The sequence below is a fragment of the Diachasmimorpha longicaudata genome, chromosome 4, assembly GCF_034640455.1.
Source record: "Diachasmimorpha longicaudata isolate KC_UGA_2023 chromosome 4, iyDiaLong2, whole genome shotgun sequence".
In the NCBI taxonomy this organism is placed as follows: Eukaryota; Metazoa; Arthropoda; class Insecta; order Hymenoptera; family Braconidae; genus Diachasmimorpha; species Diachasmimorpha longicaudata.
This window is the reverse complement of record NC_087228.1, coordinates 4,607,043-4,633,464: the sequence shown is the minus strand read 5'-3', so window position 1 is coordinate 4,633,464 and position 26,422 is coordinate 4,607,043. Positions and strand designations below refer to the sequence as shown.

The following is a 26,422-nucleotide window of genomic DNA, read 5'->3' as shown; positions in this document are numbered from 1 at the left end:
CGTGGGGTGGGAGGATGTTGAGGGGAAAATTCTCGAGTACATAATTTTTTTTTATACTGTGGGGACATGGGGAGTTGGGCATTTTCACGAGAATTTTCAAAGGAATCTTCCTCGAGTTCGGTCTCCTACGGATATTTTTGGAACGAGACTCATTAGAAATCTGAATTACAACTCGAAAGTTGCAATGATTGCCTCGCAGTTATATAAAAAAATAAAATAAATTCAATCTAAAGTAGATTTTTTCAAAATTTTTTATGGTTTTCTCTGCAATTTTTCTTTTCTAAAGTTTCATGAAGCGAGAATAATTCAGGGAAAACTCGTATTGATCAGTTAATGACTGTAATAATTATTTTTTCAATCCTCTTCCTTAAAAAAAATGAAACATTGAAGTTAAGTGCTTCAATGCCATTTTTTCCTGCTGTCTTTCAAAATTTATACTGGCATTATGTAAAAAAATAATAATTTACTTGTCGAGCGAAGTGCGTCGCTGGTTATTTTTCAGTCCATTCAATTTCCGGAGAATAACTGGAGCTATGTCCAAATGCATTAAATTGGAGTCATTTATTCAATTTGAACAGCTATAATTAATCACTTAGTTAAGTCTTCGGCGTCTCCTCTTCCCATGGTCGCTCAATTCTCTTATTTTCCCAGTTATCCGTATTCAACTGTAAGTAAACAACACGAGTCAGTGGAACGAATAAACAATGATGTTGTGACAATTTTTTTTCAACTATTTTGCAAAAATATTTTCCTATTTGTTCTTGTCGTGTGGATAATTTTTATGGTAATTTCCAGGGGAAAATAAGACCACTCGGGGATTCTCCGATTGCATTCATTTGATTTTATAATTATCTTCTGTACATAATTGAAGCAACACTAGTACTTTGAGTCAAATTGAGTCATCATATGTGAGAAACTTCAATAAAAAAATGAATGTTTTGAATGTGGTTACAAATTTTCTATTTTTTCCTCTTTCTGCATGAACTGGTACATCTTATCTTCCACACGAAATTCCCAACTCTAGTATTATTACCCACACAATAAATTAAACTAAAAAATGAATAGAACCGATTAAAAAATGAGAGACTCAGTCGAGAATTTTTTATAGAAGACATTTCAGCATAAATCCACAAATAAAATTGATGAAAAACTTAATTCCATTGGAGGGAATTCAGTTGTCGATAATTTATTTAAAAGAATATTTTCCTCTCCATATATTTATGATCTTTTAAATGCACTCAATGTTATTTATTTATGATGTAACGTGAGACGATAGTGATAAATGGGAATTTATTCTGGCTCCACGAAGTGCAAACATTATGCGAGACAAGTGAACTGAAAATAATTTACTTGTCTCAAGTAAATATGCTGTACACATTAGGAAATTATTCACCCAATGCAGTCTATGCGAATTACCTCTTCAATGGTTTTATATATCGCCTCTAGTGACATCTCACTCTTCTCCTTCATCGGCAATCCTGTATTTTCCATGCCATTCTTTACCTGCTGTGTCTGTCGATACTGATACCTGGAGAACACAAATATGAAGATGACATTTATGAAAAACATCTGTCTGTTGAGTGTTTTTAGATATCACAGACAAATTAATCGAAAACTAATTACAAATTTAAAAAATGAATGAATTAATTCAGTATTAACGAGTGGCGGTGGATAGGGCTTATCAATACCTATAATTAAAGGGAATTTTGCCTTCATTCCGAATGAAAGTGAAATAAAACTAATGACATTTTGTTTTCTTGAAATTTGGGTTTGATTATCGATAATTAATAATTGACATGTCTGTGATAATTCTCACCTAAGTGCTGTGAATTCCCGGAGTCCGAAGGAACCTCCTATGATAAATAACACGAATGGTAGACCATGTTTTATTGATCTGCGTTTGGAAAGCTCCAAGATCTTGTTTTTAATGGCGACTGTATCCAGCATCATGATGGAGCATTGTTTGTAAATCCTGCAATTGTGAACAATTAATTCATTAACTGGTGCATAATTAGCTCACCAAATTTTTTAATAAAAAAAACTGCAATAACCTTGAACAGGAAGAAAATGAGAATTAAAAAAAAATAAAATTGGAAACTGTAAACAGAGTGAAGGGCCGGAGTAGATGTAAAACGAAGAAAACATTTGTATTAAAGAAATAAATTGAATAATTAGAAAAAATACATTTTTTAAAAATATTCGATCCATTTGTTGTTGGGAACTATAATCCCGGAAAAAAATTAAATCCATGGATTTATTTCTTCTGAATATTCTTCTATGAAAAAATAGAATCGCCGAGCAGTGTCTGCTAGATTTTGTTTACATCTATTTTTATTCATCACGAATGTCATCTCCTGAAGATATCGAATTTGCCTGATATTTGAAACGACAGGTCGGGAGATGGCTTAACTCACTCAAATCACCACCAATTGAGCGCAAATAGTAATTGCCCGCCATATTATGGATAATGAGAGTGTAATGGGGTACTCGAATGGTACCTCGGCTTCCCTTTATTTACATGACAACCAAGTGCTTGAAAACGGCGAATCAAATCCCTGTCTTTAATCAAAAATCACTTGACCAGTGAAATCCGTAATTTTCTTCAGAATTTAGTTTTTTACAAAAGATAAAATCAAAAAATCCACCGGAAGTCGGTGATCTGTTAAAATAAAATGTTAAACAGATGTTTATTTTATTACTCTAAGTGTTTTTATACCATGCAACTTAATAAATAATTATGTTGTTTTCACGGTCTTTTTACTGCATTAAAAAATCAGTAAAATAATTTTTTGGCCCATTATTATGTGGGTATTTTCATAGTTTAATTTTTAAGACATTGAAAAGTGAAAAATTTAAGAGATAAATATTTAATTGACAGGAAAATCCAGCAGAACAAAAATAAAAACTTCCAAAATATTCACTTGTTGCCTGAAAATAATAAACCTCCTATTACAATCCTGAAAATTGCGAAATAAATCGCAAAGCCGGTCATGACCCTTCAAAATTCAAACTCCATAGAACCGGAAGCAGGAAAAGCTCCATCCGAAATCAGCACAAACTATAAACAACTCCCATAAGTCCTCCAGCTCAATCAATTCGTTACCCAAAAAACGAACAAAAGTATTTTGTAAATTCTTTTATAGATTCAGAAAGAAAAATTTCCTTCAGTTAAATTATTGTTTGACCTTCAGGGGTTGGCCGTACCATTGACGAAGTCCCCTCCGATGGTTGCAGCTACCTCATGAACTTTTGCAAGGGGTTTCACGTCCGCGAGCCCACATCAACGACAATTACAAAAAATCCCCAATTCATCGTCATTTCTTATCGAAAATGACGCCCAAAACCCTTCAAATGATCGTCATTCCAAACTCACCCCAACAGCCGAATAAACCAGTGATAATAACAATAACAGCTGAACTTCGTTGCCAACTTCACGTCGGTTCAACTGTGATGGACTTCACTCGACATCCAGAATTATTTCTAAAATTTGACTAATAATAATTCAGATTCCCTCGCCAACGGCCAAAGGACGATAAAAAATAATAATCCGGAATAAGGAATCAAAAATCGTATAACAATGTTTGGTATTGTGAGACAGAAGGGGCCGAAAGGATTTTTGAATTCGCGAGAAACCGTTGAACAACTCCATCTGTCTGTAAGCTCAAAAAATCCATGGCCGCCATATTGGCACGTCTACTGTTGGTATCCGTAAGAGATGGAGCTGAGCCGAGTGTAAAAGGACAATTTAGTTAGAAAAAGGTACGCTTGGCCATTGAGATAAATATATTTGGGTTAGTAGACAAATAGCCCGGCTAAAATAATGTCCTCTTATTGTTTAAATAATCGTCAGTTGAATGTTTATTCTCATTGATTTCGGTGATTGTAAGATTACGCCACGGAATATTCCAGGGTAACTCACTACGTGGCCCAATTTGGGATTCACTAACTCGGATTTCAAGTGGTTTGACTGTCGTGTAGGGTAAATTAGGTTATTATCCTGGTCGATTGATAACATTCAGCGATTTTTCATTGGGGATTCCATTATTTTCGGTTATTTAGTGGGTGGAGACGGGCGTGTTTGATGAAGATTTGGTGTAAATAGATTGTTTGGGCATCATTTTTGGCACTTTTGGACGGAAATCCTCTTGGGGAGTTCATCTTCTTGGAAGAATAAACGCCCAGTCGTCAGTGGATTGAAGTATCTGGAATGCTGTAACGATTTGTCCTCGATTTTTAAGTAATCTCGAGCGAAAATGCTGTCGACGAACGCCAAGCAGGTGCAGGCGCCAGGCCTCAAGCAAGTTAAGGTGGACAATTGGGGGACCTTCTTCCTGCAACGCCTACAACAGCTGTACGTGGAGGAGGAACTCCTGGATCTTACTATCAAATTTCCTACTAGTGATATCACAGTACAGGTAGAGTACAAGAATTGTTCATATCAACTGTTTCTTCTTGGAGTAGTCGAGTACCAATTAAAGATTTCTCCATCAAAAGCTCTATAAATTCCGAAAGAAATCAATTTCACAAGATTTACTCTTGTCTCTGCATGTAACTCGGTAAAAAAACAAATGATTCACGTCTCAGAAGTTTTTAATGATAACACTAGGACAGATGGTGATAAAACGAAACGTCTTCAATTGTTAATAACTTGGGATTGGCTGTGTGAAAGTCAAGAATTTTTTTTCACCTTTTAAAGCTCTGTATTCATGTTTTGTATGGAAAAAAAAACGATTTCTCTCTGCGAATTCCAAGTTATCGATCTCTGAACGCATTCCACGGTGCCTCGATCTCTCAAATAGATCCTGACCAGAATCCTCAGGTCAAACACTGAATCAACTATTTTTTATCTCCACCAGGCCCACCGTCTCGTAATCACCACCTGCACGGACTACTTCATGCAGCTAGAGCGTAAACAGCGTGAGCAGCAGGGAAGCTTCGATGGAGTCCTGATAATGCCCTCGGACATGCCATACGAGTGCGTCAAATCCATCATAAGTTTCATGTACACAGGCCAGTTGGAGTATTGGACATCGGAGCAGAATGCCCTGTATCGAACGGCCCAGAAGATGAACATGACAGTTCTGACGAAGCTCCTGGACGCGCAATTCAACACCACTGCTCTTCAATCGACCAGTCCCCCATCACCAGATAAATCCAACATATCTTTTCAGAAGCCCCCGTCCCCGAAGAAGTCCAGCATGCCATCGTTATCAACGACGCCTCTTCCAGGCAGAAAACTACCAATTTGGCGGAGAAAATTGGAGTCCAAGGCAGAAGTGACAGCTGGTCCCTCGCGATTCGATCTCCCAGACGCCGAGGATTTGACTCTTGGGGTCTTTTCCTCCTTCGACGACATAACCTACAATACAAAACCCATTGTCAAGGCGACTGATCACTCAACGGCCCCTGAGGAACGTTCAACCTCGTTCAACCGTTCAACATCCGATACAGCGAAGAATGACTCAACCGAGGAGGAGGATGAGGACGATCCCAGGGAGAACTCTGATGATGAGTGGACACCACCTAACTCTAAGTCTGACGATCTTCAGCCTCCGCCATCCAAACGAGTCAGGTTTGTGGGATTTTTTAAATTTGATTTTATGAACAATTAAAAGAACAATTGAGTGAAAGTTTACTGAGGAAAAATGTAGAAGAAGAATTGCAGGATGTCTTGATATTTCTTCTGATTTTCTTCTTTATGTGCTGCATGTGGTACATGATATCATTTTACATGGGCTAGCATATATTTCAAGCAATGTAATATTGTTATTTACATTGGGCAAATATCCATTTGCTTGAAAGAAGTATTCATTTTTTCGAAATTATCTTTCTTCGATTGACCCCAGCGGAATTTCCATGAAAAAAAAATCTAAAGTCTGAAAAAAATTGCAGATTCGAGCTCGAGGAGAAGGAGAACCTGGAGAAATCCGACAACAATCCAGTGGAAAACATCAACAATCACGCGAAGATAATTCGCGAGGTCCTGAAGAAATACCCCCACCTGGTAAAGAACAACAAGAACATTCGTCTGAAAATAATGCAGAAGGAGTCAAAGACAGCCGAGTCAGCAGCAGGTAAGACCAAAGTGTCTTACGTAGTCCTGAAATCAGATCATCTAATGTCGGTTGATGACAAGGACGACAAGGTCCTGTTGGCCGAGGGTGAGAGTGGCCCCTGGAAATGTCACAAATGCGACATCGACGAGGAGTATCCCACGTACTACATGTACAGACGGCACATGCAGGACGTTCACGAGGAAAAATTTGATCCACGTGTGTGTGAGCATTGTGGCCACAAAGCTACCAAGAGGAACATTCTCATGCATCACATGTATGTCAAACACAATGTACCACCTCCCAAGAGCATGAGCTTCCCCAAGTGTCATGCCTGCAATTACGTTGCCCTGTCTGATACACTACTGGCTAGACATCAGAAGACCCACAATCATGGGCCAAGGTCACTGCTCAATTCAGAAACCGATGAGGTAGAGTGTGCTCAATGCAGTGAGACATTCAAGGATGTCAGTGAGCTTGCGAGCCATGAAATGAGCACTGGACATGGCACCAGTGTCGGGAGCAGTGTTGTCAATGGCGAGAAGGGCTACAAGTGCTCACTGTGTCCGAAGGTCTTTGTCAAACCGGTGAATCTCCAGATGCACGTTGAGAGCGCTCATAAGGAGAAGGAAGTGGGGGAGGTGGAGTCCGGGATAGCGTTGGAGCCATCGAGTGAGGCTGAAGCACTCAGTCACGTCGCGTCGGGAATCGCCGCGTCGTTAGGGGTGGCCGAGGGACTCGATCAGGAGCAACAGGTGATGAGGATTTTTGTCATGAATTATCCATAGGGTTTGATTTTTTTATTATCCTTGGTCCATACAAATTTAGGATTCGTTATTGCAAATATTCCTTCATCAACAGAATTTTCTTAACAAACTTTTCCGGAAAAAAAAAACACTAGTTTAAAGAATAAACTTATGATTTTCCTCGATCGATCAGTAACCTAATGAAATTATCTCTTTAATTAATTAATAAAATCACTGAATCCAGTAATCAAAAATATTTAATCAACTTTATGATGTCGACAGGATCAGCAGGTGATAACATCTGATGGTAACTACCTGGTGAATGAAATGGTACTGAGCAACATTCAGCCACAAGAAAATTACAATGGACATGAGATCGGGGAGCAGCAGATGATAATGTTAATAGACAATGAGAGCTATCAGCAAGACCAGGAACATCATCAACCCCAGAGTCAACCACAACAGCTCGAAATATCCAGCAATGAACAGCTGGTGATGCAGGGAACAGAAGAGGGAATGATTGTTTACATTCATGGTAATGAGGATCAGAGTGCGAGACAGGTGTATGAGTCCTTCCAGCAGGAGGTGAATCAAGAGACAGAGGAGATTGTCGAGGAAGTCGAGGAGGTGGTTGAGGAAGTCGAAGAGATGCAGGAGGATCAGGGCGCTGAGAATATTGAGGAGGTCATTCAGTACGTCGAGGAGGAAACGGAAATTGTCGAGTATGAGGAACCCCAGGGAGAGGAGTCCATGATGATTATTGAGGAGGAGCATCGCGAGACTGAGACCGATAAGCAGAAGGAGACGAGGGAACTCGCTCAAGAGTGGGATGAGGACAGCGCCGATATGAATGAATCGTGAAGATTGGGATGAATACTTTAGAACAAGTTTTGTAATGAGCCTGAAGACGGGGAGGCCAATGCACGAGATTTTTTTTGTTCAGTCAGATGTGAAGAGATTTAAGAGAGAAATCGAAATTTTGAGGAATTCTATTGCAATACTAGTTGATAGATTTTTTAACATCATTTTTTTTATTATTTGGCATTAAACTCAGTAGCAAAATGGTAAAACGACATAAGTTGACTTATCTTTGAATCGAGTTTTTGAGAAATATCTTCGAATCAAGAAAAGATAGCGACATTGTTGTAATAACATTTATTGTAGTATTCAATTTGCTCCATAAAAATGTTTTCATGACAATTTTGCTATCTCCCCTGGATTTCTAGATATTCACCAAAAGTTGGTCAGCAGTCAAAAGTAACTTCGATCGTTCTACAACTTTGCTAGTGAAATGTAGAAAAATTTTATTGAAAGTTCTTTGAATTTGTTTAAAAAAATTTTTCAGGAAAACTTCATGAGCTTATGCCCCAAATAAAGTGTATGTTTGAAATGTATTCGCTGGAATTTTGGTACAATTGTGATGGAATTTCTCGAGAATAGATTTTTCTGTTTCAATTTTTCAGGCATGTTTTAACAGTCTGGAGTTGGCAAGGGTATTTCTGCAACTGGATTCTTGCTGATTCATTTTTTCCTGAGATGCAGGAGGCGATATTTTTTGATAGAGTAAAAATATGAGAAAAATTCTTTCATCTCGCGAAGAATCGAATCACAGAGAATCGGTTTGCTGTACACAGGAGTGAAGTTTTCCAGATAATCATGTCGATTAATTTTCGTTTATAGTAATTCCCAGGGAGTGATAATTGTTTTGATGAATGTCATAATCAAAAAAATCGATGATTTTTTTTCTTCAATTTTTGAGAGTCAATGGATAATTGCGTCGATCTTCCTGGGACGCCACTTATATTTTTCATTGTTCCTTCTGTCAGATGAATTATTTAGATTGACTGAGCGATATGTTAACGATCTGAATGCAATTAGGAATATCTTCTTTTCTACTGTAAAAGTGTTTTACAATGCATTATTAATTTGCCTTGAGAATAATATAATGTAAAATTAATAAACCGAAATAAGTGAGGGGAGTTTAATTACTCCAATTATTTTTATCCAATCAACAATTACGACAATAGTGGATTCACTCAGAAGGGCACGTGCTAGCACAAGTTGTCGAGTTTATTGGACAAATCACAGAGTTAGTTGAAAAAACAAATTAATTACAATAAGAGTACAAGATTTGTAAAGTAGAAAATGGAAATTGGTGAATAAATGTCGAGTAAAATTTATCAATTGTGTGAATGTATGAGCACTTTCTCGCACTTTGGTCGTTTAATTACAGATTTTTATCTAATTGACAACAAATTCGTTTTAGAAAATTTTACAAACATCAATACATACAATCTCTCAGTTATTATCAGGCATTTTTCTTCTAATTCTACAAATTCAACGATTTTTCGTACTTTTTTTTCTTTCATTTGTAGGCGATGAACATTGATACGAAGCACATCAACACATCACGTGAAAAATCGGTAGAAATGTCTATTGGATTTCTATTAAAAAATTTAACAGCTTTAATACGTGTTTTTATAGAAGATTTCAAGTACACAATAAACAATTCTCTTGATTTACATTTTTCCTGTTATATTGCTGTTCCCTTTTCATTTGGAGTTCAAAGAAAATCGTATTTCAAAATAGAAATCCACTAGAATATTCTCTCAAATTCCCAAATTTTTTCTGACATTTTTTCGAATGATTTAAATCCACGACATTATCTTGTAAAATTGTCGAGACATCCGAATTGTTATTGTTATCTTATTGTTACTTTTAATTTCAATTGGCAATTGACGAGATGAGTCAACAGTACTCGCACATTTTTCCATTAAATAAATATATTTTTACCTATCTTACAATTGCAAGCAGAAAGATACAAAAAAAGAGGCAACTTTGAAATTTCAAAATTCTGAATATCTCTCGATCAAACGATGGAATTCCGGAGAATTGGGGCTCATTTTGAAGGTATCTTTTGAAGCTTCAAAATGAAAAAAAAATCACGGAATTTCACTCAGTCAATGTCGAGATATTCCCCCCAGAAACCCTCCATTTTGCCCCTCTTCCATTTTTCTCCCATCGGAAGGAATTATTTTAATTGCCTTTAATTATTGCAATTGTTAAATACTGTGATGTTAATTGGAAGTACAATTTATTTATTTCTCATCTATAATTGGCCGGATATGTTGAAATAATGATTTTAAACTCATTTAATCATCAATTACAACTAACAAATTTTCAATCTCTTACATTTAAAATCATTTGGTAATTAATGAAATCATTATCACGGGTTATCTTAACAATAATCTGTCGTATGGAATGGAGTTAACACTAGGGGGACTCATTGGTAACGCGACTTGACAAATGTGATGTATAAAATTCATTGATTAAATGGATTCCCGGTGAGAATGATACATGATGTACCACAGCTTTTGGAAAAATTGAATAGAAAAACGTGAAACATTTTTTTCTATATCGAAAGCAACACGGGTCACGAAACATCAGATTCGTGGAGATAATCGATCATTTGAACATCGATCGATGCATATGAAGTACATTTTTGAGTAAAACTAAAAAAAATGCAAAAAACAGACATCAACGCCACGACCGCGCTAGTAATGTTAAAAATTCAATGTAAATATTCAAAACAATTCCATTGCAGTTCTGTTAAAATTCTGCTGAACCATTTCCATTTTCGTCAAACAATTTCAGACATTATTATGTCATTTTCTTCTGCCATTTTTCTCTCATAATAATGAACTGCAAGAAATCTGGGAAATTCAGGCCCAAGAATTCTTAGGAAAATACTAATCCCCACTGAATTAGTTATTAGATGACTCAACATCTAGAGTGTCCATCAATAAATCGAATATTATCAATCAAAAAGCTCCTGCAGAACATAAACAGAATTCTACCAGAACTTCATATGAATTTAAAATATTAAACTTCATATGAATTCATATGAATTTTTAAAAGAAAGTTCCAGGTTTTTCTACTGAATTTTTCCATACGTGATTACTCTTATTGATACGTATTCAAGTGCTGGTAACACCCTTTCGTGCTACCAGTAAATTAAGTACGGGATGTTTTCTGATGTAACCAACGGCCTTTTTATGGGTGACCATTGTGAAGTCGTAGCCATTACACTGGAGAATTTTGTCGTGAATTCTTAAGCCACTCTTGGCAGCTGGTGATCCCTCGTGCACTTCAGTTACGTAAATCCCCTGAGGAAATGAATTATCTTTTTTATTTATGGAATTTACATAGTGATGGACATTCGGGGCAGGGAGGAGGGTGAAGAGGGGCTCTTACGTTGTCTGTATAGCCTTGCGGACTTTTTCGAAAATCTTGGTCGATACCTCCCCCTATTTTGAAGCCACACTTCATGAATGCTTCGCCATTTAACATTTCTGTCTCTTTGCGGAGGGTTATTGGTATCTGAAAATAATTAATTGAGAATAATTAGGTAATTGAATGGATAAATTGATGATTCTGAATGTTTTTGGCAGTTTCTACTCGATTACTGATAAATTATTATTATTATATTGAGAATAATTAATTGATTGAATTGATAAAATGATAAATTTGTGAATTGTCCCTCCCAAAAGTTTATCAATAAAAATGTTCTGTTTAGTGAATTTTATTATGAGAAAGAAAAAGTAAAAAAAATGTGGTGAAAAAATTGCACCGAAAGAAACAAAAAACAATTGAATTAAATTGATTAATTAAGGTAATTGTTAATTGAATCGGTGGTTCAATGGTCGGAAAAATATGAAAGACTTCGCCAGAGATGAACAAGAAGTTGAAATAAATTCATTGTTGTTCCCCAATATATTTCTGGAGTGTTGACAGAACCAACAAAAATAGAAGAAATCATTAGAAAAGTGAAATGAATGATCTAATGCGTAGAAAATATCGATGACGAATACTCACACTCAGGCACTCCATAGCGGTGCCCGCCTGGTGTTGAAATGCCATTTTGGCACACATTTTGGCTTTTGATTTGATAAATTCTGTGACAAAATTTACTGATAAAATTTTCTGAAGCTCCCCTGGTTTGCTCTTTCGCAGTCAGACGAATGTGTCCAGTAGTCTGGAATTGGAGTTGAATGTAAACACTTGAGTTGTCCAGAGTGAAAACGCCCTATTGTCCACCAATAGCTGGGGAATTAATTTGGATGAGTGATCGATGGATGAATTCTTTACTAAGAATAGATTTAGTATCAACAACACGTCTCTAATCAACAATTCACACGCACTTATCACAAATACCAGCCATGCGGAAGTGCCTCCAGGTAACTCACTAGATTTTTTTTCACTATCGCCACGGTGGCGCTGGTGTCTATTCGAAAATAATGGGGTTTTACTGAGCGCCATGTAGCTGGCACTGCATATTGAAAAATTAATTCATTTTTCAATAGGGAACTTGCATGCAGCCTCAGACGCCAAAAGGTTTAGTTGACCCACCAACTTATGAATAAAAGTTTCAATAATACAATCTAATTAAATTGGTGTCTGTGTTTAATTATTCAATTTAAAATTCTCGCACTTATGAAGGAGAGTGGTTTTGCACAGCTCCGAGAAGTTATCAACTTATTATTCTAATCAATTATCCCGCTCATGCCCAATCGTTTGAAGGTCCTTTGCAGGTCTATGATAGATAAGAATTATTGTTTGATCGATCATCGTTTTTTTAAAATGAATTTTTAAAAAAAATGAAATATTTCTACGGAAGTTATCATCTTTTTTTTTTTTAATTTGGCCCTAGAATGTTGAATGACCGCTCAAACAATCGAGAATCGTTTGCAGGTGATTGATAGATGATCATCAATCCCCTACAGAACACTAATTATGAATTATTGATTAAAAATCATTTTGAGGTTACTGAGCTCAGCGGAGGCAGGGAAGGGAGGTCGCCATATTGCATCCAACAGCTGATTGCTGCTGCCATTTTTATGCGTAGGAGAATGTTATTCACATATCTATGCTTCTAATTTTCTATTATGTTTATTTAATTCATAACCAGTTTGCATGGCAACCGATTGAATGAAATGGATTATTCGAAAAGCCACTAAAAATGGATCAACGATAAGCCTGTATACTTGTTCATTACCAATTATTTTTCATTGACGTTCTAATTTTTCCGTCTTTTTTAGACTTTGACTTTCATTTGTAGTATAAAATTGCAATATTGCTTGATATCAGAAAGCTGTGAAGTGGCTGATCGACGAATAGATAATTATTTTCACATGCTGCCTATTTCTTACAGATTATATGTTAAGTCTTTTGAGCATTTTGCATATGGGGAGCTCGAGAGGATTCATAGTTGATGAATTTTGCTGAAGATCTTTCCCAGTAGTAAACTAGATGAGAATTTTTCTTTATTTAAAAGATAAGACTTGAATAAATTTTCTAATCATTATATTTTTTTATTGGAAAACAAATAAATATTCATCTTTGATAGAATAACTTTGGTAAGTGATATTTTTTTTAACATGCTTAGCAACTCATTGTACTTTTTAAAATATAAACTAATCCAACCAGTTCAACGAATTCTACATCTGATGTCATTTGGATGTTTGGCTGCTGGTTGTCGTACAACCACCACTTTCCATTCACTAAACAAAAGGCCACGTATCGGTCATGAAATGCACTGATGACCCCAGCAATTCTGCAACAATTTTGAATAATTGTACATTAGAAACCAAAGGAATAATATTTGAATGTAATTGATGTAAAGTAATACTCACTGATACTGATCGCCCATTTCAATCATTTTAAAGACATTCCCCAGCAAACACTTAGTTGATCGCTTCAAATGAATGAATAGATGAAAATTGGGTTGTCTCTACATTGCATCTGCTGCTACAAAGAGGTCGGCGACATTGCACCTTTTTTAAAACTTTATGAAACTCCAGAGGTAAAAGTAACTTGTTTGATGTGATCAATGGTTTAGGAATATTCGGCTCCAAGATCGAAATGGGTTGGATATAGCTCCCACAAGTAAAATCATACTTTTTCCATTGGCTCGGTTCATTAAAAAGACAATTCCTCCAAACATCGGCTGGTGTACCACATACTTCGATTTCTAATATTGGAATGTCATTCCACATTTTCTCAGTAGAATAACATACGTCAGTGTCACGAAGAGATAACAATATTTGCGCCCTGCTCCTGTAGATGAGATCGTGAGTTTGATTGGAAAGAAGTTGTTTCGGAGTAGTTTTTCGCCATGCCTCAAAATGCAAACCGTCAGCTGTTGGATACAATATGGCGACCTCCCTACTCCGCCGCCGCTGAGCTCAGTAACCTCAAAATGATTTTTAATCAATAATTCATAATTAGTGATCTGTAGGGGATTGATGATCATCTATCAATCACCTGCAAACGATTCTCGATTGTTTGAGCGGTCATTCAACATTCTAGGGCCAAATTAAAAAAAAAAAAGATGATAACTTCCGTAGAAATATTTCATTTTTTTTAAAAATTCATTTTAAAAAAACGATGATCGATCAAACAATAATTCTTATCTATCATAGACCTGCAAAGGACCTTCAAACGATTGGGCATGAGCGGGATAATTGATTAGAATAATAAGTTGATAACTTCTCGGAGCTGTTTTGCACTCCACGAGCATCGGACCTGCCACCTGGATGCCAACGAACCAGATTGGAACTTAACACAAGTTGACCATTTGTACAGTTGAACGGAGCCCCCCAATCCAGAGGAAAGAAAAATAACACGTGGGTTGGAAAAAAAATATTCAGTGTCTTCAGTGTCGAACACGTTTGTCGGTTTTTGATTTCTAGGTTAAGCAAGAAAATTAAATTCTTTATACTATTAAAGAACGATTAGAAAGGTAAGAAAAATCCATGAAAACGTATTTTACATAATAAATAATCTCCATTAACCAGAACAATTCTACGTCACATGTCCTTGCCCAATGAATTTAGCAATTGAATTGAATTTTGTATTTTCTTTCCAGTTGAATGGAATAAGATCCACCTTCTAAATCATAGAAACGAAAATGAATGAAGCAACAACACTCAATTATACCCACTTGGAATCAAAACTATCTAATCACCTTAATAATGAAAATTGTGAGAATATGAAGAAAAAAATCAAAAGAAAACACGAAGAAAAAAATTCAAGAGTAAGTGAAGAACAGAACCCTCCAATTAAAACAAAGAGGAAAAAGATGAAAGTGACAAGTGATAATGATCTACTAAATGATCGGAATTCAATGAGAAAAGAAAGTGATGAAAAATGTAGTGAGGAGAATGAAGCTTTCCCAGGAAAAATTTCAACGAAAGAAATAATGGAAATATCGGCAAACTATTTAAGGTCAAGTTTCAAAACAGCTTCCGGTATAAGTGTGCTTAGGAAATTCGTTATAATATGTACCACCAACACTGAGCGTGACTTAGCGTCGGAGTATATAGAGAAATCCGGAAATCTTTTCGAAATTGTTCGATTGCTAGAAGAGGCTGACAAGGATTTAAATAAAGCAGCTCTAGTTTTCTCGGGTGCGCACATCGTCATTATGAAGATCCTGGAGAAGTACCCTCAACAAATAACACCAGCTCAGGAGGCCTGCCACCACCTGATAAACGTACATCTGTCAAAAGTTTATGGGCTGATGTCGAACCAGAGTAATTCAAAACAACGAAAAACTGTTTTACGTTTGCTCACATCAATGGTATCGTTAGGGGGCACTCTGCCTCTAGAATTACTCACTCATCTCTCTTTTCACCAAGAGACATTGACTCTGATGTCAAAACAGGTGAAGCCAACGGATCCCGAGAGTGTTAGAACGTGTTTTATTCATTTTATTCTCTCATTTTTGGTAGATGGTAGGTCCTCAGTGGTTAGGGGACTTCTGGACAAACGTGGATTGCTCACTAGTATTTTTCCAGATCTCATTTATGATTCTCATGACAATGTGCTGCTCATCTTAAAGACAGTCAAGACTTACGTACTGGAGAACAATGGTATTAGTAAAACGCTAAAACTACATGTGTTCTCGACCCCAGTTGTTTATAGTTTAGTGTCTCTGTATAACTGGAAAGGCCCGAGTAACTGGCCCGGATTTGAGGATAAAAAACGCAAATCCTTAGCTGACTGTATGGATCCAGAAGAGAGGGCTATCACGATTGAAGGAGTTCATGATTTTTTAACGGTCCTGCTGACGTCAAATCGTTATGGGATAATTTTCAACGACAAGACTCTCGGGACAACTGGGAAAAAATACAACCGACTGGTGAATACAGTACTCCAGAGCTTAGAGCATCCCTGGGAGCATGAAAAACCTTGTGATTTGGTTTGTAAAATTCTGGCTGCTTGTCCTGATCTTATAAAGCCTCAATTACTGTATACTGAACCCTTCTTGGTACCTAGAGCTTCGAAAAAGTGGATTTCGGTGATGGATTTCGTCAGGAGAGTTCTCTCTGCTGTTGCACCTGAAAATTTTCTCGAGCATTCACTCCCAGAATTAACGCCTCCTCAACTGCTCTCTGCCACACTGACATTAACTATGCCCTTGACGGTATTAAAAAATGCCGTTACACCTGCTCTAATCTCATCAACTATGGTTTTACGTTATGAAGCTGTTGCAACTCTCACAATTATGCTAACCCAACTGCGGAAATTCTTGAATGCTGCCGAAAGACATGTAAGCAGTTCTGAATATTCAACTTTATATTCTCATGTCACTGATTATGTTTTGAAGAATGTACCCTCCGTGGAAAATATTCTGAGGGCATGGAGACAAGAAAATGAACCCGACCAAAACGTCGAGGCCGTAAATTTGGAGGAGATACAACTCAGTCCACCGAAATCTAAATATTTTTCATCAATTTTAGATTTAATGCAACAATATCGTCTGCTATTCCCTGAATGGCTGTCTTCAGGAGGTCTTGGAAACTGGAAAGAGGATTCTCGCATATTACTCACCTCAATAAATGATCTTGTAGACATCAATGAAGAGGAATTAACCTCCATGAAATTACAAGCCATTCAAACAATTCAAGTTTTAAATCCTAATATTTTTAAAATGGACAAAGAATTTCTGGAAACTACTCTATTATTTTTAATCTCTCTACCAGATCATCTTGAGAGATTATGGTCCAGGGGAACAGAGACAACAAAGATGTTGTTTAATGAATTAAATATATTTAAGAACTGTGAGAACCAAATGGATATTTGGTTGAACAGTATTAAACTTATCAAGAATTCCAGAGAGAGAGTTGGTGTCACTCAGTGGCTAGTGAAAATGATTTCCAAGGCAGTGAAACATCCCTCGAAATATCAGAAGATTATCGATGAAATTCAAGGAGCCCAAGAAACAACGAAAAATGATAATGACGTGAGTAAACTGATTCAACCAACAACGAATATTCCATTAATTTTATCCACATGTTACGAAAGTTTGAGGAAAAAATGGAATGAAACACCGGGAAAATTTGTTGGTTTCATTACGATGTTGACACTGCACTACCAACTGTCACCAAGAACTTTGATTTGTCTTAATGAGGGCATTCAAGGTGAAGAAATTGAATATTTGAAAAGCTGGGCTGAGGGAGAAACTCCAGAACCCTTGAGGAGAACATTATGGAACAATGTTTTTGAAAAATTCAGCAGTATTTTACTTTCCACTGAAGAGATACACGAAATTGATAAAGTCCTAGATGACAAAAATAGTTGCAATTCGAATTACGAAATTCTGAATTTACTCAAAATGACTGTCTTCTATTTGACTCAGGGCATTCAAAGGAAAAAACTAAATCAGCAACAGTTTGATCGATATGAATATGCGATAATCGCACTGTTGACTTTTTGTAAAAGAAATTATGGGATTTCTTGTGATGCAAATTGTGCGATTGAATGCTCTACACATATATTGACTCATCCAATACTTGTTGATTCTTTTAATCCAATTCCAGAAGGAAAATCTGAAACAGACAGAATTGTGACTACTGGTCTTGTTAATATTTTTGAAAAAATCATTGACGTTAATGACAAATCTGTCGTTCCGAATTTATTCCTCTTCTTGAAGAATAAATTAATTTCACAATTAGAAAAAGTTCTAAGAAAATGTGCAGGTGGTTGGACCCTAAAGACGACGCTGTGCTTAGTGAAATTCATCGAAATTTTTCAATTATCATCTTCTGACCTTTTAGGACTTGTCAAGAGTCTAACAAACTTACCAAAAGGGAGTTTCGCCAGCAAAGATAAAAAGAGATTATCGATTTGGGGAGAGGTGGCTCCAAAAGTGCTCGAGTTATTGTCGCAACGATTACAATTAGAAGATATCACGGAATCACCCGAAGAAACACAACTATTTCACAAGTTATGTATTCAGATGACATATCTGAAATACACAGGGATAAACGTGGAAATTTGGGAAAATTCTCTCCATAAATTTCTCACCATTTTCCCTCATCATATCGTTATAGTTGATCACAAAATCTTCAATTCTTTGTTAGAAAACAAATGTGATGAATCAACAATTACACTGATATCGTTTCTCACCGAAAGAAATCCAAAGTTGATTTCTCTCTTTACGAAATACATTCTAATGGAAGAATCACGAATTCAAAGTCGTCAACTCATATTCAAAGTTTTATCAAGCAATTTAACTCACAAATGGGATTCGGAGTTTCTCTTCAGAGTTTGCAAGGAATACGAGAAAAGTATTATTAATTACTTTTTATTTCATGTGGATAATAAAGATTGGATCACTCAGAATGTAGATGCAGTTGCGTATTTGATAGACTCTTGCTTTAGTCTTGAAACCTGCGAGAGTATATCTAAAAAAATATTGTCCAGTGGAGACAAATTGGAGACTGTGGACTTTAACTATACGAAACTTGTTCACCATCTGTTCGAAAGATTTTCAAAATTGCATAAAAATCCACAGGAAATCCTGCGTCAAGTTCTTCAAGTTTTCATCCATTTAATGGTGTCAACATTAAAGAAAAATGCTAAAGACACTAATCAAATTGAAACTCTCTGCACACATATTTCCCAAACAATTACCAATCTTAAATCTACCGACAAAAATTTCATCTTTGAAGACCTGAGCAAAAGTAGTTTGTGGTTCCAATTCACGAGATTTGCTCTAAAATCAGGAATGAAAAACTCCAAGATTGATCAAAAAAATCTGTCGCTGCTGAAGATATTGTCAGAAGTCTGTGATATTGTATACGAGGATAGAAGTGAAACTGAATACGTCAAAACATTATTCGAAATGACAACGTCACACTCGGAGTTTGTAAACCTCATGATCAGTTCTCACAGCGCCAAGAAGGATTTACTCCAACTCATCTTCATTCTTGTAAAGAAAAATCCAAGTGTCATGATGTCGTCGCACATTCCCCTCTTTTTATCCGCTTATAATGCAACATTGACTATATCCGATCAACGAATTTTGCTTATTCTTCAATACTATGAGAGTTCAGGAATAAAATTCACAGATTATCAACCTTATTTATATGGAGAAGCTGCAGCCTCTCATCACAGTGTCAGGGGTGAAACGGACAATGCAATTTGGCGGCAGCCTTCGGTCTCGCAAGTTCTACAACTTTTCAATATCGATACCGTTAAAAATACAATCGCAAATTATCCAGTTCAAAGGACTCTACAGCCAAAGGAATTACATAATGATGAAAACGTATATGATCCGGCATTTTATTTACCATTGTTGACACACTTGCTGGCGGAGAATAATGTTATTGCTTGTCATAATGTCACTCGGTCTGGGGCATTAGCTCTGGTATTCGCTGCCTGCGGAAGCGCCTCTTTGGAAACTCGTATGGCAGCATTCACAGTGATATCCAGGTTCTATTTTCATTTGGAAGCTACTAGGTGATTATAACATTTTTTATTTTGTTTTGTCTTTTTTTTTTTCTTAATACATTTGATGACCAGCCAATGGTACTTAGACCGCTACAAAAGTGCAATCTAAAAACAATATAATTGTGTAGGATTTCTGATTGCGTTAATTTTTTTCTTGTGGGGAAAATTAATTACCACAAATGCTGGGACTTGTCCGCTATATCCATTATTATTATCATTATTATTATTATTAGTATTATTATTATTATTATTTCACTTTCACTCACTTTCATTATTATTATTATTATTTCACTTTCACTCACACTATTTTTTGGCACTTTTTCAGATCGAAAGAGAAATTACTCTGGATGCGTATGATTGATGCAGTTCGGAATGGTATTCGGAATGCCACGTCAATGGAGCCATTTACTGATATTCGTCTGAATTGTTTCATCTCGACATTTCTAGCAAAAAGTGCACTGGTTGCCACTGAACCATTGAACCCACTCTTTGTCCCTCTGCAAAATTTTTTCATGGCCAAATCGGAGCTAGACCTGAGAAGTATTCCCGAATTTTTAACGCTGTTCAACAGCTCTGACATTAATCACAAAGTACATAGGCACTGGATCCTCGAGATAATTCGAGATGGTTTGAAGACGACATTGGAAATGCAAATTTTATCGAAATGCTTCTTGTACCGAATACTTTTCTACGTTTATGGAAGTGTACTCGCAGATCCTGGGACGAAAATTCTCATTCTTCAGATTATCAACTCAACTGTAAAGATTCCAAAAGCTGGTGTGTTCTGTCGTAATTCTGCACTGCTTATTTGGTTAAGTGAAGTTGCCAGTGAACTTAACTCTCGAGATGTTGAAGCCATCGAGTTGATGGTGAATGTTGTTAAGAATTTGCTTAATGTATTAAGGGATTCCAATGATAAGGACAGTCACATGCAGTTTATGCTGCTTGATGTTCTGAAAACTCTGATTCCAAAATTACCAAAAAATATGAAAGTGACATCTTATTTAGCCTTCGTGAGCTCTCTTAACCACATTTTACAAAATAATTTATTATACGAGACATTTAATAAGGATCAAGTTCAACAACTCATCGAAGTTTCGAAGAATGTAATCAATCATGTGCACGATTATACTGATATTCTGCACCATGAATGTGAGTTTATCAGGAAAAATGAGCTAATACAGGACGATGGTACAGTTAATTCGGCCAAATGGCACCTCAGAAATATTGTTATTACTTGGAGAAGTCAAGTAAAATAGTGATTGTTTAGGTGAAAAACCATTGTAAATAAAAAGATTGATATAAACGAATTGACATTTTTACGTATGTATGTAAATAAAATATTTTTTTTTTTTCTTCAAATTCCAAGCTTTCTCAACTCTCTATAAAACCCGAGAATGTCCTTGGATCCTATTTTTTTTAGTGCCGAAAACATTGTTCAATATTTTGGAATAATTAATTAGAGTTTTACACCCATTTCAGGGGATCTGAACTGGTAAAAAATGAATACATCCTTTAAATTTTTTCTGTATATCTGAAGAATTGATGACAAGTTTCTTATATGAAACATTTTAAATGTTTCAATTAATAAAATATATATGTTGCAATTATGCCACCTTGGGGAAAAAGGTATGGACAAAGACAGGATAACATCAGTAAATTCTGCCGCTTCCGGTAAAGATCCAGGCAGATCATTTGAAGATTTATTGTAGAGCATTGTTACTCAAGTAGTTAACTTTGATAGTGAATGTCTACTTTTTTTGTTAATTAAAAACATTTTTAGAAGAAAGTAGCATCCCATTTTTTATTTTTCAATTGAAGGCCAAAATAAACATTGTCAATAACTTCAAAATGGTGATATATAGTCCATTATCATTAGTCTATCAATCATTATTTATGCCATGTTAATGCATTAAAGAATAAATATTCTGGTGTGGCCGAATGCGCATGCGCAGGACCCTGCATTGTGTCATGTCAAGGAGACTCAGTTCTCTCGACTTGAGGGACTTGAGGTGATCCCAGTCAAGTCGTGGTGCCACCCCCTGACGAGGGAGAGCACCACTATCTGTTCGTCGGTACTGAGGTGAATCCAGGGTATCATACCTTGACAACTCACGGTATTTGTAAGTAGTGACCTCTGTTTATTAACAACAAGTTAGGTCAGTGTTCACAAGTGTTGCACAATTTTTTTCTGGTGAACAACATCCACGTAAAGGATCACAGGATCATAATCAGCCGGGCTTGAACAATATCTCGACCTTCACCAATTATTTCAGACCTGACAGTGGAATTGATTTCGTGGTGAAGTCTTCTGTGACAGTTATCAGTGGACACAAGTGTAAGTAGAATTTTCTCGCCAATTTATTGATCTCTGATGCAACCGGATTTCGAGGTTGCCTGCATGCCATATGGCATCAAAGGTGCTGATTGTTGGTCTTCAGTGGTTTCAGAAAGCACAAGATGAATTCATCAATGACAGCCAAGGAGATTCGTTCCGCCTATATCGACTTCTTCAAGAGCAAAGGCCATGAGTACGTCCACTCGAACTCGACAATTCCTCATGATGATCCAACACTGCTGTTTACTAATGCTGGCATGAATCAGGTGAATAAACAACGATTTCTGAATGAATGGGTTCATTTTGATGTTGATTGAAGCGAAATAATCAGGTAAACTCGTGTCTAGGATTTTTGTAGCAACAAGGGGTTAGAAAACTTCCATTTTACTGCATTTTTTCCTCTTTGATATCAAAAGATTCTCTTTTTTTAACGGAAAAAATCCTCTGTGAGTTCAGTTATCTCCATAAATGGGTTCCTCACAGAAAAATTGTCGAGTATAAATATCCTATGATTTTTTTCGAAGACTTTAAGAGGTTATGTTCATAAAAAAAAACCTGAAAAAAACTTAAGAAGCCAGAAGTCAAAATGGAACACCATTTTTCCCAATAATGGATGCTCCACGTGATAACAAGACAAATTATGAAAAACAAAATTTTATTGGGGATAAATTACATGTAATCGTCTCTGGGTAATCGAATTAACGACTTCTAATCCTCCAATGACGTTCGATTTTCAGTTTAAGCCGATATTTCTGGGCACAGTTGATCCCAACAGTGATATGTCCCGTTGGGTTCGTGTGGTGAACTCCCAGAAATGCATTCGTGCTGGTGGTAAACACAACGATCTCGACGACGTGGGCAAGGACGTCTACCATCACACATTCTTCGAGATGATGGGCAACTGGTCGTTTGGTGATTACTTCAAGAAAGAGATCTGCACGTGGGCCTGGGAGTTCCTGACGCAGGTCCTGGGGCTGCCAGGGGATCGTCTCTACGTGACGTACTTTGGGGGTGACGAGGGTGCAGGTCTTGCCCCAGACAATGAGTGCAAGGACCTCTGGCTATCCCTGGGCCTTCCACCCTCCCACGTTCTCCCAGGAAGCATGAAAGACAATTTCTGGGAGATGGGGGAGACTGGGCCCTGTGGACCCTGCAGTGAGCTCCACTACGATCGCATTGGAGGCAGGGAAGCCGCTCATCTCGTCAACATGGACGATCCAGATGTCCTGGAGATATGGAATCTCGTGTTCATTCAGTTCAATCGAGAGTCTGATGGCAGCCTACGAAGCCTTCCCAAGAAACACATCGATTGTGGCCTTGGACTCGAACGACTTGTCTCGGTTATTCAAAACAAAAGGGCTAATTATGATACTGATCTGTTCATGCCCCTTTTTGAGGCCATACAGAGGGGCACTGGAGCTCGTCCTTATACGGGGAAAGTTGGGGCTGAGGACAGTGATGGCATCGATATGGCTTACAGAGTTCTTGCTGATCATGCCAGGACCATCACCATTGCTCTCGCTGATGGTGGGTATTGGATCTAGTTCAAGGAGATTTAGCATGACAAATGCTGTTGTAGAACATGGTCCAAAGGATTTCAGTAGCGATGTGGTAAAGAGACAAGTTACTTTTGACTATTGACCAGTTTTTAATGTCTATCTAGAAATTTCGGGGAGATAGCAAAATTTTTAAGTATAATCTTCGTAACTTTTTTTGTGGAGTGTATTGAGCACTATAATACATGTTATCAAAAAATGAAGCTATCACTCTTGATGAGTCAACTTATCTCGTTTTACCACTTCACTACTGATTTATATTCATTATATTCATTCATTAATATTAATTTATCACTTACTAATCATCTTTTTGTGCTAAATTACACTGACATACTCTGGCAAATCAGTGCATTTCTTCTCTAAATCCATCTTTCTATTTTTCAAACATGACCTCAAAAATGTCTTCAACAGGTGGAATGCCCAACAATACTGGTCGAGGCTATGTCCTTCGCAGAATTCTCCGTCGCGCAGTGCGCTACGCCACAGAGAAACTGAATGCAAAGCCAGGATTTTTCGGTTCCCTGGTGCACGTTGTCGTGGAGCTCCTCGGAGAGATCTTCCCTGAGTTGCAGAAGGACCCATTGTCAATTATCGACGTGATAAACGAAGAGGAGAATCAATTCCTGAAGACATTGTCTCGAGGTCGCAGTCTGCTAGACAAGACCATCTCCAAACTGAATGATAAGACAGTCCCTGGGGATGTTGCCTGGCGGTTGTACGACACTTACGGCTTCCCCGTGGACCTCACCCAGCTGATGGCCGAGGAGAAGGGCCTGACTGTTGACATGACAGCTTACGAGGAGTCCAAGAGACTTGCTCAGATCACCTCCCAGGGTAACGCTGGTGGTGTTGATGATCAGATTAACCTGGACATTCACGCAATTACGGAGCTCCAGAGCTCTGGAGTTTCACCGACAGACGACTCCTGGAAGTACAATTACTCGACGAATGAAGAGGTCACTGCTGAGTACAGTTTCGCCCCTTGCAGTGGTACAGTCATAGCTCTGAGGAGGCAGAAGAAATTCGTGGATGAGGCACAACCTGGGGAGGAGGTTGGAGTTCTCCTGGATAAGACGTGTTTCTACGCCGAGCAAGGGGGACAAATCTACGACGAGGGTTTCCTGGTGAAGGCCCCGGAGGGAAGTCCTGAGGGAAACGAGGGAGAGGACTCTGCGGAGGTCAGGGTGACCAATGTCCAGGTCCGAGGGGGTTACGTCCTGCATATTGGAACGGTGGGAACTGGGGTGCTGAGAAAGGGCGATCAACTGCAGCTGAATATAGACACTTCTAGGAGACGACTGGTGATGAGCAATCACTCCGCCACACACGCCCTTAATTATGCCCTGAGGAGGGTTTTAGGTACGTAACACCTGGTTTATTTTAGCCTCAGGTTTACTGGACACTTTTTCGACTTTTAAGAATAGCACGTATTTAATAAAAACCTGTTTAACTTCTCTAATTAACGATCAATTAGAGAAGTATTTATCGTTTATCATTTCCATCAATTAAACCTGATTGTTTTCCCCTCGTCCAGGCACAGAGGCTGATCAGAAAGGATCATTAGTAGCCCCCGACAGACTGCGATTTGACTTCACGAACAAGGGAGCGATGTCAACTAGTCAGGTTAAGGACACTGAGACCTACACCAACGAGATGGTGAAGGACAACAGGAAGATTTACGCTAAAGAGAGTAAACTTGCTGTTGCAAAAACTGTAAATGGTCTTCGTGCGATGTTCGAAGAGACTTATCCGGATCCAGTGAGGATCGTGAGCATGGGAGTACCTGTTGAGGACCTGGAGAAGGATCCTCTGGGTCCGGCTGGCACGACAACGAGTGTTGAATTCTGCGGAGGAACGCATTTACATTATACTGGGCACATTGGGGACTTTGTGATAGCCAGTGAGGAGGCTATTGCCAAGGGCATCAGGAGGATCATCGCTCTCACTGGGCCCGAGGCGACTAGGGCCCTGAAGAAGGCTGATCTGCTGCAGAACAGACTCAACGATATCCAGAGGGAAATTAATGGCCCTGATTGCTTGAAAAATACTAAGGAAGTTGTCAGAAAAATTGTAGAGCTGAATGACGATGTTTCTCATGCTGTCATTCCATACTGGAGAAAGGACGAGATGAGGGTGTTGCTAAAGGGCTTTAAGAAAAATCTGGATGATCAGGATCGTGCTGCTAAAGCCAGAGTCGCCAATCTCGTTGTGGAGAAGGTCGCAGAGATAATTCAGAATAATGTGGGAGTGGCTGTTCTCGTGGAGCAACTGGAAGCCTTCAGCAATACAAAAGCTCTTGATGGGGCTCTGAAGAAGATCAAGGCGTTGTCACCAGAGACTAGTGCTCTGCTCCTCAGTGTCGATGAGGAGGGGAAGAAAATCGTTGCTCTCAGCGCTGTTCCTAAATCAGCTGTTGATAAGGGACTCAAGGCTAATGAGTGGATCCAGGCCATTTCACCTCTGATGGGGGGAAAGGGAGGTGGCAAAGCTGAATCTGCTCAGGCTTCTGGGGGAAATGTGAACGCTCTGGAGGAGGCTCTGAAAGTTGCCAGGGAATTTGCTGGCATGAAACTTGGGGCCTAACGTGGGGAAGTCAAGGGGAGCTATGCATTTTTGCGGATTTTGTACGTTTTTTTTAATAAGAAATATAGAGTTCAAAGTATTCGGCACTATAGTGGGATTTATTATTCACGAGTTTGTTGAAAACATTTTTATGTTGTATGTATGTAACGTTTATCCAAAAATTCAGTGATAAATCGGTTAATATTTTTAGTCAGAGGATTTTCAGATTTTTTCATTCATTCCATTAAGTTTTCTAAAGTTTATTACGGAATTGAACTAGTCGTCATTGGTTATGACATGTTATTTTGGGTTGTGTAATGGTATTAATTTAATTATGAAATTAGAGAACTGCAGAGACTAGTCCTCGTA

At 37.7% G+C, this 26,422-nt stretch overlaps 5 protein-coding genes and 1 long non-coding RNA gene across 12 annotated transcripts; 3 read left to right on the top strand and 3 right to left on the bottom strand.

Moving 5' to 3' along the window:
- Positions 1 to 542: 542 nt before the first annotated feature.
- Positions 543 to 3,530, bottom strand: L(3)neo43 (lethal (3) neo43). Of its 3 annotated transcripts, none has more exons than XM_064118936.1 (4): positions 3,374 to 3,530; positions 1,817 to 1,972; positions 1,417 to 1,528; positions 543 to 665 (listed from the first exon to the last, which is right to left on the bottom strand). In XM_064118936.1, exons 2-4 carry the CDS (start codon positions 1,948 to 1,950, stop codon positions 597 to 599), a joined length of 315 nt encoding a protein of 104 aa, XP_063975006.1. In that variant the 5' UTR covers positions 1,951 to 1,972; positions 3,374 to 3,530; the 3' UTR covers positions 543 to 596. The 3 variants fall into 3 exon arrangements, with proteins under 3 accessions (XP_063975006.1, XP_063975007.1, XP_063975005.1); XM_064118937.1 differs by lacking the exon at positions 3,374 to 3,530 and adding an exon at positions 3,186 to 3,367; XM_064118935.1 differs by lacking the exon at positions 3,374 to 3,530 and adding an exon at positions 3,205 to 3,367.
- Positions 3,531 to 3,632: 102 nt separating this feature from the next.
- On the top strand, positions 3,633 to 8,979 carry LOC135161389 (centrosome-associated zinc finger protein Cp190). Of its 4 annotated transcripts, none has more exons than XM_064118917.1 (5): positions 3,633 to 3,759; positions 4,103 to 4,415; positions 4,857 to 5,572; positions 5,893 to 6,808; positions 7,082 to 8,979. In XM_064118917.1, exons 2-5 carry the CDS (start codon positions 4,254 to 4,256, stop codon positions 7,658 to 7,660), a joined length of 2,373 nt encoding a protein of 790 aa, XP_063974987.1. In that variant the 5' UTR covers positions 3,633 to 3,759; positions 4,103 to 4,253; the 3' UTR covers positions 7,661 to 8,979. The 4 variants fall into 4 exon arrangements, with proteins under 4 accessions (XP_063974987.1, XP_063974988.1, XP_063974985.1 ...); XM_064118918.1 differs by having other exon boundaries at positions 3,658 to 3,759; positions 4,239 to 4,415; XM_064118915.1 differs by having other exon boundaries at positions 3,686 to 3,759; positions 4,060 to 4,415.
- Positions 8,851 to 12,138, bottom strand: LOC135161398 (tax1-binding protein 3 homolog). Of its 2 annotated transcripts, XM_064118934.1 has the most exons (4): positions 12,001 to 12,138; positions 11,675 to 11,902; positions 11,054 to 11,179; positions 8,851 to 10,965 (listed from the first exon to the last, which is right to left on the bottom strand). In XM_064118934.1, the coding sequence occupies exons 2-4, from the start codon at positions 11,729 to 11,731 to the stop codon at positions 10,777 to 10,779; spliced, it is 372 nt and encodes a 123-aa protein (XP_063975004.1). In that variant the 5' UTR covers positions 11,732 to 11,902; positions 12,001 to 12,138; the 3' UTR covers positions 8,851 to 10,776. The 2 variants fall into 2 exon arrangements, with proteins under 2 accessions (XP_063975004.1, XP_063975003.1); XM_064118933.1 differs by having other exon boundaries at positions 11,675 to 12,031.
- A 1,007-nt stretch (positions 12,139 to 13,145) lies between these two features.
- LOC135161401 (uncharacterized) lies at positions 13,146 to 19,927 on the bottom strand. Its single transcript, XR_010298772.1, has 4 exons — positions 19,772 to 19,927; positions 19,438 to 19,702; positions 13,492 to 14,051; positions 13,146 to 13,412 (listed from the first exon to the last, which is right to left on the bottom strand). It is a non-coding gene; the product is annotated as an uncharacterized LOC135161401 (long non-coding RNA).
- LOC135161387 (uncharacterized) lies at positions 14,214 to 20,959 on the top strand. The gene is made up of 3 exons (XM_064118913.1): positions 14,214 to 14,600; positions 14,727 to 19,606; positions 19,923 to 20,959. The coding sequence occupies exons 2-3, from the start codon at positions 14,769 to 14,771 to the stop codon at positions 20,854 to 20,856; spliced, it is 5,772 nt and encodes a 1,923-aa protein (XP_063974983.1). The 5' UTR covers positions 14,214 to 14,600; positions 14,727 to 14,768; the 3' UTR covers positions 20,857 to 20,959.
- A 782-nt stretch (positions 20,960 to 21,741) lies between these two features.
- Positions 21,742 to 26,272, top strand: LOC135161388 (alanine--tRNA ligase, cytoplasmic). The gene is made up of 5 exons (XM_064118914.1): positions 21,742 to 21,935; positions 22,039 to 22,201; positions 22,673 to 23,462; positions 23,903 to 24,850; positions 25,026 to 26,272. Exons 2-5 carry the CDS (start codon positions 22,058 to 22,060, stop codon positions 26,072 to 26,074), a joined length of 2,931 nt encoding a protein of 976 aa, XP_063974984.1. The 5' UTR covers positions 21,742 to 21,935; positions 22,039 to 22,057; the 3' UTR covers positions 26,075 to 26,272.
- The last annotated feature ends 150 nt before the right edge of the window (positions 26,273 to 26,422 follow it).

Bases quoted from the DNA above. Each gene is read 5' to 3' on its own strand.
- LOC135161388 (XM_064118914.1), top strand. From the start codon at position 22,058: ATGAATTCATCAATGACAGCCAAGGAGATTCGTTCCGCCTATATCGAC. The intron at 22,202-22,672 runs GTGAATAAACAA...TTCGATTTTCAG, and splicing joins CTAATGCTGGCATGAATCAG to TTTAAGCCGATATTTCTGGG. The intron at 24,851-25,025 runs GTACGTAACACC...CCCCTCGTCCAG, and splicing joins TGCCCTGAGGAGGGTTTTAG to GCACAGAGGCTGATCAGAAA.
- LOC135161398 (XM_064118934.1), bottom strand. From the start codon at position 11,731: ATGTGTGCCAAAATGGCATTTCAACACCAGGCGGGCACCGCTATGGAG. The intron at 11,180-11,674 runs GTGAGTATTCGT...AATTATTTTCAG, and splicing joins CCGCTATGGAGTGCCTGAGT to ATACCAATAACCCTCCGCAA. The intron at 10,966-11,053 runs GTAAGAGCCCCT...TCATTTCCTCAG, and splicing joins CGCAAGGCTATACAGACAAC to GGGATTTACGTAACTGAAGT.
- LOC135161389 (XM_064118917.1), top strand. From the start codon at position 4,254: ATGCTGTCGACGAACGCCAAGCAGGTGCAGGCGCCAGGCCTCAAGCAA. The intron at 4,416-4,856 runs GTAGAGTACAAG...TATCTCCACCAG, and splicing joins CTAGTGATATCACAGTACAG to GCCCACCGTCTCGTAATCAC. The intron at 5,573-5,892 runs GTTTGTGGGATT...AAAAAATTGCAG, and splicing joins CCGCCATCCAAACGAGTCAG to ATTCGAGCTCGAGGAGAAGG.
- LOC135161387 (XM_064118913.1), top strand. From the start codon at position 14,769: ATGAATGAAGCAACAACACTCAATTATACCCACTTGGAATCAAAACTA. The intron at 19,607-19,922 runs GTGATTATAACA...GCACTTTTTCAG, and splicing joins TTTCATTTGGAAGCTACTAG to ATCGAAAGAGAAATTACTCT.